The sequence below is a fragment of the Lepisosteus oculatus genome, chromosome 10, assembly GCF_040954835.1.
Source record: "Lepisosteus oculatus isolate fLepOcu1 chromosome 10, fLepOcu1.hap2, whole genome shotgun sequence".
Taxonomy (NCBI): domain Eukaryota; kingdom Metazoa; phylum Chordata; class Actinopteri; order Semionotiformes; family Lepisosteidae; genus Lepisosteus; species Lepisosteus oculatus.
The window spans coordinates 9742870-9759405 of record NC_090705.1 but is presented as its reverse complement, the minus strand read 5'-3'; the positions used below and the strand labels follow the sequence as shown (position 1 = coordinate 9759405).

The 16536-nt window shown below is 37.4% G+C and overlaps 1 protein-coding gene and 1 long non-coding RNA gene across 50 annotated transcripts in view; one reads left to right on the top strand and one right to left on the bottom strand.

Annotated features, from left to right (window-relative positions):
* rims2a (regulating synaptic membrane exocytosis 2a) overlaps positions 1-16536 on the bottom strand; it is a 267723-nt gene that overhangs the window by 196001 nt on the left and 55186 nt on the right. For 48 of the 49 annotated variants that reach the window (XM_069194863.1, XM_069194864.1, XM_069194865.1 and 45 more), the window contains one exon: positions 1205-1518. In XM_069194863.1, coding sequence (XP_069050964.1) covers positions 1205-1518 — 314 coding nt within the window. Of the gene's footprint in view, positions 1-1204; positions 1519-8764; positions 8860-16536 lie in introns of those variants that run through there. The other variant, XM_069194880.1, reaches the window with a different exon arrangement.
* The window catches only part of LOC107078701 (uncharacterized), a 46774-nt gene that overhangs the window by 27736 nt on the left and 2502 nt on the right, over positions 1-16536 (top strand). The window lies entirely within an intron of this gene.

Genomic DNA, 16536 nt, shown 5'->3' with positions numbered 1-16536 from the left:
TTGGCTAGGGAGCTCCTGGCTCTCAGAAACACAGCAGAGTTATCAGGAAAGTCATAAAATCTTTTTTGTACCAAGGGCACTGAAGTGACATGACATAGGAAAACCCATTATGCAGATTAATATTTGGCATTGAAAGTCTGCATGTAGCCACTAGATGCCATACAAATTGCACCTCTGAGATGCATGCATTGGGCCATTTCGTATACACTGAAATTTTGCTCCATTCCTATGATAGAATCACGATAAACACATGCATGTTCACTGGTTTACGAGTCCTAGCTCCAACGTGTCACTGAAGCTCATTCCAAAAAATTCAACTTAAGTTCAATAGAGCTTATTTCAAAGAACGTAACATGGCTCTTGGCTATCACCTGAGTCGATTAAGAAATGGTCATTAGAAATTGGGGTGATATAAAAATAAGAGATGATTCTGGAAAAAGACTGACATTTAAAATTTCAGGTGTTACTAAAATTCATGAAGGCATTCCTGACATCTTTCATACCAAATACCAAAAAAAAACCCTTGGCCCAGCCCATTAAAAGCCTCATATCCCAGACAATATAAACTAATCCAAATCCTCTAGTTAACAGGAACTTTACTAACAGGAAGGCACTCCTTAGCCAATAAGAAAACCTGGAAGACTTCATTTTGAGCAATGTCTCACCAAAGTGTGGACTATTTCTCTATATATGGATATCCACTTGTATCCTATTTCACTTAGCAAAGGCAGTCATCAGAATACCGTATATAACTCAGATAACCCCTGAACCTTCAATATGGTTCAAAAGGAGCCTTTTAATTGTAGCTATTGCTTTCATATTTTCTTGTTTTACAGCAATTTCCCTCTATTTATGAAAGTTGAGTAGATCTCTGCTCAGATCCCTCTATATTCTACAAACAATATACAGTACATAATTTCAACGTCAGCTGCAGCTATTTTACATTTTACACAGCCAAGTCAATTTGGTACTTCTTGACTTTCCCATCTCGCCATCGTCATTCTTCAGTTCCATTTCATACTAACGACTCAAAATATTTAAGTTTCAGTGAACCTCTCAAACTTAAAAATTCAAAGCTAAGGCTCCTTCGCACCCCACACCCCCGACGCTGTCAAGACTTTGGAGAGAAGAAACCCCTTCGGAACAGCTTTTTCGTCAGACACCAAAAGCCTCCTGTGTGCTCTCGAAACCGCGGCGGACTCACCTGTCCGTCGAAGCGTCTCCTGGACCAGGGTACTTCAGCCCTGAACCGTTTTTGATCGACTCCTGCCGGACGAGCCCTTGAGGTCTGTTTTTGTCTGACGCTGGTGTGGAAATGTCCCCTGAGGGTCCCTGGTAGTGGGACGGATCCTGTAGTTTTGCCTTCTTCTCCTGAGGTGCCTCTTCATTCCTGTGGCCCCTGGGGGCCTCACTCTGATCCAGCTGCTGGGGTGTATTCGAACTGCTGTTGTAGAACCAGGCTCCTGACTTTGTGAGGATTTCTTGTTGTTTTCGGCACAGATTGCATACCCACATTACCTAAGCATGAAGAGGGGAACAAAAACATTTGTTTTTAAGGAAATGCAATTGAAATTATTTAATGATAGTAGAGCAACCTGTATTTTTGTTTGCATTATATAGTACTTGACATTCTAGATGGTATAAAAAATAACATTTATCAGAACATTGTTTTTCTTGTATAAAATTGTGACTCAGTATTATGTTGCTCTCTACACCATTCCTAGCAGCTCACGTAAGTATATACTGTACAGTAGCACTAATCTGTGTAAGCTGTAATGGATGATTGTTTTTGCTTTTCAAAATATGAAATCTGAATCTTAGCTTAATTATATTGTTTTTCTACAAAATATGCGGTCACAAATGTTTAAAGCAAAAAGCATTTATTGCAATGCATATTGCACCTAAACAAATGTGTGTCTTTCTCCTTCTAAAAATTTAACACTTCCATTTAAAATAACAGTTTGACCTGTTCATGTTATAATAACCCTGCAAAGGAGCTAAATTAAAAGGAGTAATGAAATTAAAAATGTGTTTTAACATCCCTTTTAACATTGTTTTATTGATTCTATCTCTAACTGCAGTAAAACAACCACTTTCAGACCAGCAGTAAACAACCACCCCTGACTTAATGAAGTTAATTTCCTTGAAAATATATTTAAAAATGATTACATGGCATCTGCAACACAGACATGAACTTTACAGGTTCTGGTAGAGATTTCTGCTGCTTGAAGACTCAAGCAATTACAATTATTTTGCATGCATATGGGCATCTAAACTATTCTACACAAGAAACCAATTTAATATTTTATGTGTGTTGAAATGAAAGACGTCCAATGGATACTGAGGTTTACAAGAGAGATGGGAAAGATTATAAAACATAAAATTGCTGAGCACTGTTTGTAAGGGAAGACAGAAGATTACACTGCCGCCACATGACTTAAAAAAGCAATGTCAACAGTCGGCAGTGGGAGCTGCAAAAAATTAATAAAATAAAGCAGTAGGCTTGCTGAGTCATCATTGTTCAGAGAGCTAAGTAGACTACAAGTACAGACGGATGAAAAAAATAGCAGGAAGCAGGATCATAAAGCTTTTACTGCATATGCTGTTCGGCAGAGAAAAAAAAACACATCCATCCATTATGAGAAAGCTGCTTATCCCAGTTAGGACCACAGGAAACTGGAGCCTGTCATAGAAGCATAGGACACAAGTTGGGGCTGGGTCCTTTAAGAAAGGAATGATATTAAAAGAGCTAATCCAACCTAACAAGCATGTTTTTTGAATCTATGAAGAAATAAAAGCAATAATCCTTTCAAATCTAGGTGAGCATAAAGACTTCATGCAGCTGAAGGCCAGAATTGAACACAGGAACTGTGAGGCAGTAGCACTAGTTACTGTAAGTCACATGAAATTCAAATAAACTACTGTATGCCAATAATAACTGGGCATGCCTTGAGTTCTCAGAGAAGACAATTAAATTGTGATATTTGTAAAGCAATCTGAAGCCAACACTGCAGTGTAATTAAAAAAATTAAAAACAAATTTTCAAAAGGTTATGCTACTTTCAAACCCTGCTGACTACCTACACAAAAAAGATAGAAAACATCTACAGTGGAGCTAAAATAGCATTTCATTTATCAAATCCATGAAGATGATAAGATGATAATAAGATCATACTCTAGCAAGGCATATTGTGCAGTGTGAATGGTACCTTTTGGCAACAAGAGTCGGTTCAGTCATTCCAGTGGTTCAAAGGGCAAGACCAGATGGTGGAAGAAGCAGTCCAGTTTGTGTACTGTAAAAATCACTAACCATGAGTCACTACAACAAAGCAGTTACTGCTGGCAACCCCTACTGACACAGGTTCTACAGTGAGCAGTTAATAAGGTTGCAGCGCTTAATGGAGCACACACTTTAAATAAGTTTTCTCGCATCTGATTGCTGTCAGGAGTGGCTATGATTGTTCCAAGACACGTGTAACTGAGCAGCATGATTAGGATAATATTCAACCTTAATTATACAGAGTTGTGCTCCAGCACACCTGTGTGTGCTTAAATACTACTACCATCAAAAAGGGCATTAGCGCATACATCGCAGTAATTATAACAAAAATGTGTTTAATCAAGCAAGGATTCTTCACAGGTCACTAAATTCTGTACAACTACTAACTTATCAGGCTTGTGATTTTTTTTTGTGTGTTCCTAGCCCAAGGGGAACAACATAGCACAGTGCCTCATGACTGAAGTGTTGCAGGTTCAAGTCTCTGCTACAGAGACTGTTGTACCTTGAGGGAGGTATTGTACCCCAGTTGCTCTAATCCACCCACTTGTACAAGTGGGGCACCAGCATTGCTGGGGGGCTGTTCACTAAAATGGACCAGTGTCCCATCCAGAGGGGGAGTCTCAAAGCTCTCTAGTCTTAACTCTACACAGACCAGGAGCCATGAGCTCTGGCTCAATGAACCACTGTGGCTTTGGAGTGAACTTTTCTTTTTTCGTTCTGAGACATTGATGTCACAGTCCCAGAAGAGAGCAAATCCCATAATGGAAATCAGATCGCATAATACACCTCATTTTGTACCTTCGCTTGCCATTTTTGTGATTGGCAGATTTACCTGTTTCAAAGACCCTGCTACACTGCAGATCTGATTTACACATCACCACCGTCAAGTATTAGATCTTCATGAGAGTATTTCATGGTCATTAAAACATTAGAAGCTAAACTTCACCATTGCAATCTGAGTCTCCAGTTGAGCTAATGGACGGGCACATTTCTTTTGTTTGCTCACTATTATTACACCCAGACGTGTTCCTATTTGTTGTTTATTATTGTGCTGGATATTGCACAAAATGGTGGAACAAAGTATTGGCTTTTCTAGCAGAAGACATTTTATTAAAATGTTTATTCAACCTGTCCTTTTACCTCCTTAAATCTATGGCACAACTGCAATGCATCAAGACTCCTGTAGAGTAAATTTCATTTTAATAATCACCTACTGTATGTACTCCCATCTAACAAACTTCAGTCTTTCAAATTTCAGAAGCATATTTCCTAAAACCAAATTAATTTGAGGCAATATATGGCTGGGAATTAAAAAAAAAAACCCAAACACGTTTAAATCCAAGATATCTCATTAAATTGGATAATCCACCCCGAGTCTAACTTAGCATACAAGTAACAGTTCTGAAAGCAAGCCTGAACCAAACGAATTTCAAAAGGAGTGTGTTGCTTAAGAAATTGAAGTGTAAAAACTCAAAATAGATCAAATTCAACTGCAGATAAGTCCACTGTGATAAGTCAATCTGCTTATGTACAGTACAACTGTCTTCCTGTCATTTCTCTAATCTCAGTCAAAGAACAAAAACCAATTACCTGTAGGTCACTCACAGGAACCTTGATCTGCTCCTGCAGTTCAAGTGCACCATTCTACTTAACCAGTATTCACACACAAAGTTAGAGTTCCAGACATTTATTGTATATTTATATATTTTTGCTAGAATGTTCCTTTTTTAGGCTACTTGCAAAAGTCTACAGTGTGCAATGCAATGCATATTAGACCTGACCTACTTATTTTTCACAAGTGTAATTTGCATAAACTCAGTCGCAGTCTGATTTCCCTGTCCTGTAATGGTAACTAGGCAAAATACAGGCCTTTCACAGTATCTTTTAATGCTTTGACCTAAAAAATATCGCTTCAAAAAGATAAAAATGGAGCATGTAAAAGTGAAAGGATTTCAATATTTAAGGGGTTAGATCCTCTCACCATATTACATCTTGCATTGTTTCCAAAGGGCTGAAGATCCAAGAACAGTTTTCTGCATTTTTAGCTTATTGCTTTAGGTTTTTCTAAGGGCATACATTAACCGTTAATACTGTATTTAAAAAATACAAAACAGTAGAATGTAATGTGTTAATACAATTATATCAAATGTGATGAGAGAAAACACAATGTTTTGGCTGTGAAGCCTTCTTCAGGTAAAGAAGGCTTCACAGCCTGAAGAAGGCTTCACAGCTGAAATGTTGTGTTTTCTCTCTTCTCTTTTCAGCATGGAATAAACCTATTACTTGTTCCTTTGCAGAATATGCATGCTGACGCAGCTACCCACCTGAACTAAATGGATTATAGCGTGTTAATGCATATACAGTTCACCAGCCTTAGAATATAATCATTAGTACTTGTGATAGTAGTTCAGATGCTTGTAAGTCTCACCAACAAGCAAACCACATACTGTATAGAAGTGCCTCTTAAAAAAGGTTGAAAATAAAAACCTGACTAATGTATGGCACGGAGATTTGACAAAAATATTTTTTCAGTTAGGTTTTAATTTATAAGGCTTGGTAGCTTGCAATGAAAATCCAGAGAACTCTTACATGCCTGTGAAAAATGATAACTAGGTCTCTATATCTGAATGATTTTGGTCCACACTCCAGAGACATCTAAATTAATGTGTATGCATGTAAAGATTAGATATCTAATATTCTACAGGCATCTGCAGTCAGTTGTATTGGATACAATTACCCCACTCTCAAGACATGGATGGATAAAAACGTGAGACAAATTAAACAGTTGCAGATGTCCCCACCAACAACATTTTGAAGACAAACTGCTAAGATAGAGTGCTCTATAACAGCCAGCTGCAATCTTTACTAATTTTCCCTAAAACCCGAACAGGGATTAAACAGCAGCAATGGCCTGAGGTGCCTTTGCTACAGAATAATTGTCACTTATGATTCACAAAGGACATGACTCAAAAGACGAGCAGTTGCCAGAAGGGAAACCACTTCTGATAGCAGTTTCAAATCTTATGACCAATGAACCACTTCAAACTGTTTCCAAAATTAGAAATAAAAGACATATCAGCTATTTATCAAATCAAGCTCATTAATTAGTGGTTTCGTTTATAGCAATGACAACTAGATGGGCGTCACCACAGACGAGTTGTTACTAGGATTGCATGGCTAAATATGTGTTGTATTTTTTATATACAGGCCTACAAAAGAATTACCTTAAGACGTGACATACCCTTCAAGCTTGGCATTTTGTGCCTCACTATTATCGTTATTATAACATCGGTGTATTTATATCTGAAACAACAAAAATGAGCTCATTTGGTATTACACATTCATTGAGCTCCCTCTTGTGGACATTAGCCATCAAATTCCCAGCATTTTTTAAAAATTCAGGTGTTTCTCATTATGGATACCATACATGTATACATTACGGTAACTCTATGCAGTATAGAAAGAATCGCCCAAGATGACGTCAATATAAACACATCTTTCTAAAAAGCCTTTTTTATGTTTGTCTGAATGAAATACTGAATCATCACCAGTGAACGCTGGTCAACACACTATTCAATACCATAGGAGATGAGGTACTGCCATACTCCATGTACTTGGAAACATTTTTTTTCACTCATATAAACAGGATAATAAATATTTTATTTAGGTAAAAGCATTGTACTTAGATTAGAATTAGTTTTACAATATCAATACATTGTTCACACAGTTAGTACACTGATGACAATCCATCAGGCAACACTGAAAATGCCACAAAAAAGACACGAAAGATGATTAATCACATTTAGCAATTAACATGCTATTGTCAAGTATCGCCTCTTCGAAGTGGTTTAAAATGTAATAAGTGGTAGTCCCCTGAAAACATGTCTTATCAGAGGTGGCTACACCTTTCTTAAAGCCACAGCATTTTTTTGGAATATGATAGCTTCCATCTTGAGACATGATGAAGCCCATAAAATGCACTGTAGCCTTTTAATCATTGGAATCATAGCAACTGCAGGTACATCTTTAAAAAAAGGGTACATGGAACAAGCACAAGCTATTTATGAGATCTGCAGCATTGAAAAGGCTGCCAAAAGTGTAGGCATCCATTCAGTGTTCAATGAATGCACATTTGGCATCCTTTCTAATGTATTCATATTAGTTTACTTATTTTTGTGCATCTTATTCTTAATTAATTTACCATGAAATATCACAGAAGAAGCTTGATTGCTGCCAATTACATTACTTCAGTTTTTTTAAAGACTGTCCTGTCCCTACAAAAGGGCATTAAGTACAATAAAAAGTTCCGTACTGATGCAGCGATGCCACTATAGCTCATTTGATCACTGTAACAAGTACATTGTTAGTCTCCATTAACTAACCAGTGCCTAAATTTAAAATGAAAATTTACATTTTTGGAATGCAATGCATGTAAAATGCAATTCCAATAAAAAATATAGCCTACTAATTTTAATGCTTGGTTGTAAGTAAATATGCATATTTAAGATCCTTATCTTCCTAAACACAGGAGCTATGTTAAGTAACACTCAGTATGAAGAAAACGAATAAAAGGCTAACAGTTTACCACAGATCTGAACACACTGCTTGCAAAGCCTAAGAAATATCTCAGTTTCTGGTTTCCATTCTGGACTCATTATGACAAGAAACGTACTTCATCACCGCATGCCACACCCAAAACAAGGCACTTAATAAATAAGCTATCATGTTTCTACCAAGTATAATTCCTTTTGACAGTACAATATGAATATTGAAAACAAAACCTTTTTTAAAATATGGAAATGAAATTGAAATGAAATTCTGATTTGGCAGGCAGAGTTGTTGAATGGAAAGATAGCGAAAAGGTACAGTACATGTAAAGTTTTTAAAAAGTATTACTGTATTCACTAGTTTTAAAATGATTAAAAATGTCATCAAAATGGTATAAAACTGCATCCCAAATGAAATGCCCTAATAGACAGAAGGGCAAATGCTGTACAAACAAGACAATTGGCTTATACAGTATTTTATCTTGTCTTATGTCAGAGATGAACAACCTTAAACCTATTACAAACATTATCCTTCAGCAGGAGAATGCATTAAATCTTAAATGTATGTATTGTTACGAAGCTTTAAAATAACTTCTATCACACATACAAGAATGTTCCCCTTATGAACTGTAATCTCAAATGAATAACTGAATATACATTACTTTTTTGTTGTTGTTGTTGCTTCAAAGGAAAGCATAGAAAATATTAAGTCATCATTCGAATATAAAAAAAACATGAGGTTTGTTGAGCCTGATAGGTTTCTAATATTGTTAAATGTGTGCAAATTTCATTTAATCTTGGGTTGAAGTGCAGTTTTAATCTCATCACAGTATCTCATCCTGACCCAGATTACAGCTATTCAATTAGAAACGTACTGTAAATCCAGAAAGGAAAACGAGAATTAAAAACAAAAACAATGCTCTCACACTTTGTCTTACCCATATTAGCTGTAAAAGTCATTGTGCCACTGGTGAAGCAAAAGGTGTGTAATCCTCTTTGCAGGGAATATTAAAAAAAACGCATCCTGGGAGAGAATCCAGGTAACTCTGCAACACAAAGTACTTGCAAGATTGTTCCCCCTGTAAGGAAAGATCCAGCTCAGACTGAAAGCACCTGCAAAGAGCTGCTTGATTTTATATGCAGCCAGTGACCCACTTGTTTCTGCTTTATCCTAAAAATTTGAACATTTTTTTCTTACCGAAATGCATTAAAAATAGTCTTCTCACGCACAGGAAAATACGCTCACAATTCCCTGCTTCACATGAAGAGGCTGAGACAGCCAGAATGATGAAATTTTTAATAAAAAATCCATGGGGCCATGAAAGCAGGATCACCTGCAAATTTTTATATCGTTTATTTAGGAATACGATGTTCAAAACAGAAAAAGAAAGCACAACCACGCTTTCTTCTTCACTTTTTTTACTAGTAACGTCTTCATTATTTATAAATATAGGCAATGGTTTCCAGCAACTGAAGCTGATTCTAGCTCATTAAGAATACATAGCATCCCCTGCTATGCCGCACTGCCCAACTGTGTTCAAAGAATCCAAAGTGTGCAGTTACACGCCTATGACTCAAACAAAGGGAAATTTGGGGGCTATTTCTAATCACACACAGTGTGCAATTTAATAGGACTTAATCCAGTTTCGGGCAGCATGGTGGCGCAGTGGTTTTAGTATTGCTGTCTCCGTGCACTTAGGCCCTGGATTCAATTCCTGGGGTGCTATTTGTTTGGATTTTGTACAGTATGTTCCTCCTGCGTGGGTTTTGTCTGGGTACTCCTGTTTCCTCCTGCAGTCCAAAGACATACTGGTAGTTTGAAAAAACATTACTGGTGGAAACATCTGGCTCTGGTTTGATGTGTGTGTTTGTGTCTGTGTAGCTATCAGCTAGAAAATTGTTGGATGGATAATCTGGTTTCACCATAAACACTGCCAAACATATGTATTCACTATACGGCACATGAAACACAATTAACTCTGGCAGTGTAAGGAAGGATTGAGATATATGAAGGTATCGAGCTATCCTACCATTTGTACTTCGGAAGAATGACAGATGATTTCTACAGGACCAGAAAAGAGGCTCTGAAGCACATTAAAACACATAGTTTTGTGCTATTAGATTGCAGAAATCAATGTTTCTCAGTTTTCAAGGAGAGCTCATCTTCTTGTTTAGAATCCTGCTGTGCCAGGCTTTTTGCACTCAGCTCTGTAGATATTCTTGGATTTGTATTTACTGATCCTTTCAGTTCTGTCTCTGGAATATCCTCAGTCTATTGACTTTACTACGGGGACCGCTCAGGATGTAGACACTCCACCAACCGACTTGCCCTCCTTAATTATAGAGGTATTATAGCATCTGTCTGCGTCACAGTAGAGACATATAAAATACGACCCTCATGTTAAGAATAGCAGAGTCTTTGTGCCCTCATGTCTGGTTTTCACTTGCCTGCGTGACAATTTTCATATTTTGTTAATATCTTAGAATTGAAAACGTGGACCATTATCTTTGGAGATAAATACCAAAGTACTCAACAAATTCCAAGAAGGAATCCCACTCCCCCTTCCCTAGTGTAATTTGTATCTGGGAGTGAACTGAATAAAAAGTGGCAGGTCCTAAAAATGCAGTAGACTGTAATTAAACATTGTAATTAAATCATACTGCTACAAAAATAAGATATCCTTGGGCATTTCTTGATTAGGGAGGTATCCCCGTGTCCAGGCCAAATTTCCCCCCTCGGCCTTTACTGTGGCCTCCAAATTGTCCCCATGTGTGACTGGCTTGCACTGGCCCTGCGATGGACTGGCGTCCCATCCAGGATGTACCCTGCCCCGCGCTCGTTGCTTGCCGGGTAGGCTCCGGCTTCCCGCCACACCGTATGGTACAAAGCGGTTTGGCAAATGACATGACATGACAAAAGTAAGATTTTGAAAGTAAATTGACTCCTTACCTTTCTTAATCAAGATGATTTCATCTTTTTTTAAAGGCTGTGATATTTTCAGAATCTCTCTGAATTAGGGGAAAAAAAAACTTTGCATACTCTTGCATTAGAATCTAATTAAATCAGGATAAAATTAAAACTAAGGTATACAGTGCATTATAACTGCATAACAAATACCTAAATAACAGAATTGAACCATAACTATGTAAATGTAGTTCACTAGGGACAACATCCAAGAGTTGAATGCTTTGTGAATGATTGGAATACTTGGTCATAAAAGTATGTCTTAACCCGCTAGGTTAATGGGCAGCCTCCTGACCACAAGACATTAAGGCTCGAACTCCATTCAGACTGAGTAGACCAAGGGACAGCTGCAAGGTGGAGATGGGGCACATGAGGGATGCTTGAGACAAAAGCATCTGTAGGGAGGCATCTGAGTTTAGGAGATGAACCTGTAGCTAGTATGGTAATGATGATGACTAGGTACAGCTGTGTGAGATTGGCTTGTTGTTGTTGTTATCCCTCCCGAACTTCAGTCAAAAGCTTCAGTGAAATGAAAAGTTGCCTGATGAAAAATCATCTAAAATATGATTCTTGAACCATGTCATCCCACCCACAGCTCCTGGTTCCATGGCTGTCAGCGACGCTCTCAGTCCCAGGATCAACTTGTCTTCCTCTTGTTCTATCTCGTCTAATAATCTAGTATCTTGAAATGTAGCTGCAATTCTCCTCTTCTGGACCACTGATATGGACCTTCCTCAGAGTGAATTGGAATTGTACTGTTACAGGATTACAATCAATTTCTGTAACGGGCTGAACTGCTTAAAGGTGGTGATTCTTTAATCCTCCTCACTAGCCAAGAGTTTAATTAATATTAGCATAGAAGAGGTAAAAGGTACTAGAAGCACTTACAGTATGTTAAACAAATCTCAAAGACCCAAAGGCTTTCTACCAGTTACACTTAAGGAAAACGTGTTACTCATAGACCATTAAGTAACTCTTCGTCTCGGTGAAATGGGTATTGACACCTGTCTCTCGAGATGAGGTTCATATCCACTGATTGGAAAATGGCTGATTTAGCCCCCATCCATAAAAACAGTGGCAAAATCAAGCTAAGTAATTAAAGACCAATAACTCTTGCTTCAATGGTGCGCAGAGTTATGGACACAATAACCAAATCGAAACTAGATGATCATCTGTATGATCAGAGGATTCTAAGAAGATTTAAAAACAGATAGGTCTTGCTGAACTAATCTGTTAGAGCTCTGTTAACAAGCAAAAGCTGTAAAAGATAGAAACGGAGCATATAATGTGGTATATATAAGATTTTCAGAAGGTTTTCGATAAAGCTTCTCATTAAAGATGAATTCTCAAATCAGGATGCCAGTCTATCGCAGGGCACACACAGACACAGGCTCAAGCCAGGGCCAATTAACCTACAGTACCAGTCTCTGGACTGTGGGAAGAAACCAGATCACCCAGAGGAAGTGTATTATTGAAAGCACAGTATCTAAACTTAACCAAACTGCATCTATACTTTATTAATACTGTAAACAGTGTTTCCTTGCACAGTCTCAAACACAACATGCAGAGTAACGCAGTCAGAGATTAGGTTTCCCGAACAACAGGTACTTTTGTTCAATCATTACAATATACATTCTAATATATTCAGTGCAACTGAATAAATCTGTTTTCTGATGTTCTTTTATGCAAGATTATTATAAAAGAACACCACAAATACAGATCATGTGCTCATCTGTATATACTGTAGCTGTGACAAATGTAAGGTTATTTATTTTAGATTATACACCTGGATTATGCACTAAGCCTTCCTGTCCAAACACTATGCAGTAATGGCTATCAACAGCAAGATACTGTAACTGATGAAGTTTGCACAAATGGTAACCAGCTACTGTACATTAGACTTTCAAACTGATGTCGCACCTGATCATTCTGCATCGTTACACTGAGTGTAAAGAAGTCAAGGTTGATTCCTCTAGCTGACAGCGCACTCAAATCTAGTGATTGTGGATGAAACATGAATGCCCTAGAAATCCACAAGTATTTCCTACTGTATGCCTTACCACTACACATTGTATGTCATTTCCTATTCATAACACAAAAGAACACAACTATGTATTGTAATATCATACTGGAACAGGTTAAACAGTGTCGTGTAAAAATTAAGTGTTTAAATAGTTTTTACATTTCTGGGCTGGGGCTGTCCTGCTTTAATGGTATATTTTCCTCATCATGGTGTGTTCTCATACAATATCTCTAACAAAGCAACAGCATCAGTATGAAGCTTTTAGCCAACCACTAGAATTTGAAGTATTTCATGCCACCATTCTTTTCCAATAGGGACAGCGAGGCCGAAGTCCCAGGTAGATGAATATTTTGGGTCTAGAGGAAATCTGTGCAATGAGCAATACTTCTGTCTACCACTTCCTCTTCTCAAAAGGACAGTATGAAAATGTGCCTTAGCCCCTTTGTAGTGTATGTTTGCACATATGGCCGCATAAAGAAATGGCTTTGCAGGTGATCACTGAGGTAATACACTGAAAGAGAATATGGTCACCCAGCACTGCTGAGGAACAGAATCCACAGTGTGACACCTGGGTCAACCAGCCACAGTGCAACCAGACACACTGCCCACTGTATCCATGTCAAACCAAACAAGGTCCAGACTGCACTTCTAGTGCAGGGCTTTTCAAGGTTTTGTAGATGCTTAAAAGCTAGAATCATAAGGAGTATCTTTTTGAGAGCTATCCAAATGCAAAAGTAAAATATATATTTTTTGTGGCACAGGTATTGATGTTAAACACCACTACAGTGAGAGAGAAAATTCCACAAAGAAAAGGAAATGTAATCTTGTGCAAAACTAAAAGCCTTAGCTAAACCTTAATCCAACCCATCAAAGAGCACTAGTATAATGAAAAAAAACAACTAAAAAATCACTAAACCCTATTAAAAATGCACTTCATTTATCAGCAGGCTTACTATGGAGTTACAGTATGTATGGTGTTGTAGTGCAGAAATATTATAGCGTTATAATAAAGCACTTTGTTAAAGGGATCAGCTTTTCTTAAAAGGGGGCATCATCTGGTAAACTAACACTTCAGGTCCTGACTTGTGCAATGATAGCTTCCTTTCCATACAGGAACCAGGACATTCCAGTATTTACTACCTCCACCACCAGATAAGTTGTCATTCTATTGGGCTGAAGGATGATCAGAGAGAAATTCAGGTAGCCACATACTCACCTTATAAAGCTTGTATGTCCATCTTTCTTCTATTTCTATAACATTTTTTTATTAATTATAATTATAATTTATTAGTGTTCACTTTTCTAATCAGCTTAAGGGCAGCACAGTGGTGTGGTGGCTAACATTCATGCCTCACAGCTTTTCCACCCTTGGTTTAAACCCAACCTAAGGCACATTCTGTGTGCTTGTATTAGCGTGGTCTCTTTTTGTGCACACATGGTTTTTGATGGATGTCCCAGTTTCCTAAAGCGTTCCAAAGACAAGCATCAATAAATGATCCTAAATTATCCATATGTCTGTGTGCCTGCTTGATGGATAGGCACTCTGAGCCCTGTGAACCCAGGATAGACTCAGGGTTGCCAGAAATAAGCATCTTTCCGATTATAGATGATTTCAAAATCCTAACTCATTTTTTGCCTTGTTTCTACTTTTTATTCACCATTTTATGGCCTGATATGAAATCTCGGACCAGTGATGAAATACCAGTACTTAATTTTTTGTCCTTTCCTGGTGTGATTTAATAGTTGAGTCCTGAATCCTCATGACAGTCTGTTCACTCCAACATTATAAACTATTCTTTTTTTTGAGCTGATGTTTTTTTTTCTTAGTTATGAACATTAAAACAGATAGTAGCTATTATACATTGCACCAAAATATGCTTCACATTATCTGTCCCTCAATACGCACAGCACAATCTCACTTTAAAATTCAAAAACAAACTGAGTCACAGATGCTAAGTCGAATCTTTAACAAATTATGAAAATAGAATAATATTCTCAACCACCAAATTCTAAAACAAGTGTGAGAATTCAACACAGCCATACTAAGATGTAATAAAATGGTTTAAAAATTAAGAGCTAACAATGAGAGCAGTTTCTCCCCTAACACTGATTTTTTGGGAGGGCAGAGACACAGCTTACTTTGAAGCTTTCTTGAGACAAGCGTCCTTAACTTGAATATGAGCAGCAGGTAAAAACTGAACCTGAATTGTCCCATCTCAAGGCTAATCCTGATCCTGTCTACCAGTCAGGAGCTCTCATGTTAGAAGCAGCTGCATTCACTGGATAACCTGTGTGGGTAAGAGTAATGACATCCGTGCCTGATGTCACCTGAAACGTTTTTCGTGTTTGACCCTGAGTCACAACCACGTCAAAGTGGTGCTGAAATTTAACACTGAAGCTCGAGGGAGGCTCACTTCTTAGAGGCGGATGACAAGCATATTTTGAGCTTTGTCGTGAAACAGAGACTTTAAAATTGAGGCATTGTTCCTATATAGCACTTTCATGATCTCGTAATGACATATGTGATCTTTGTTTTTAAGGTCTTTGTGCACATGATATAAATTGAGGCACCAATCACCCACCACTGCGATTAAGAATTTACATTCATAGTTAAGGGACCATTACTTTATTTTTAACAGTAGAACATGTATACTGTAAACAGTTGTAATTACCACTTTTGGAGCTAACCTGAAACTGTGTACTGCGTAATTGTTTAGTGACAGGTATATTACATATACAGTACCATGTTACGTATTACTCAGCTGACAGGGTATCCATTTACAAGTATTGCGTATTTAAAAACAGGTTTTTACTCCAATCACTTATACACCTTTTACTTTTACAAAACCTCTGATAATCAGAACCGCTAGGTATTGCATATAAAGAATTTTAGTGCAGAAGTGACACAGAAAAACACTCTGACACCAAGAGTCACAGAAAAACAAAACCACATTGTAACGTTGTCACTTGAAACTCCTGTTTCAAAATCAGCAAATCCTGTATGATTTAGGTAAAGTAGGCTATCACACACTGATTCTTTTCTTTCTGATGCTAGGACTTGAGACATTAGCTTGATTTCCTAGAATATCATCTCTCCTTTTAAGAAAAACAAACAAAAACTTACACCAATCCTTTTTGTCACAAAGTAATACCATACCATTTAAACGGTATCCAAATAGCATTTATATATTTATCTAGTTAAACATAAAATTAACTCTGAGTTGGCAAGGATGGTTCCTGTCAACATATTTAAAAGACAATAATATGTTCATAGAAGCTGAAAAGCAGGATTTGTCATAAACATAAACTTCAGATAACTTACTGTACTGTAATCAATCCTTTTCCTTAATTATACAACCAGCAGAATTGGATAAGGAATATTTTGTTGATGCTGTATTATAAATATGTACCATCATGTTTAATTTCTCAAATGAACACAAAACATAATACATAAATAATGTACCATACTGTAATCGAGACCATTATCAGATATGGTATAAGTGTGGTTTGGTAATTTATCAGTTCAATTAAGATCGCAAATTACCCGTCTCATCCAAACAGCTTTGAAGGTCATGGGAGTGAAACAGCACCCCCTCCCTGCAGACAATCTTTGAAAAAGCCATAACCAAACAGTCAGAAAAAATTATATCAGATCCTTCCCACATCCTCACTTCTGAGTACCAACTTCTTCCTTCTGGCAAAAGTTTTAGGGTTCCCAAATG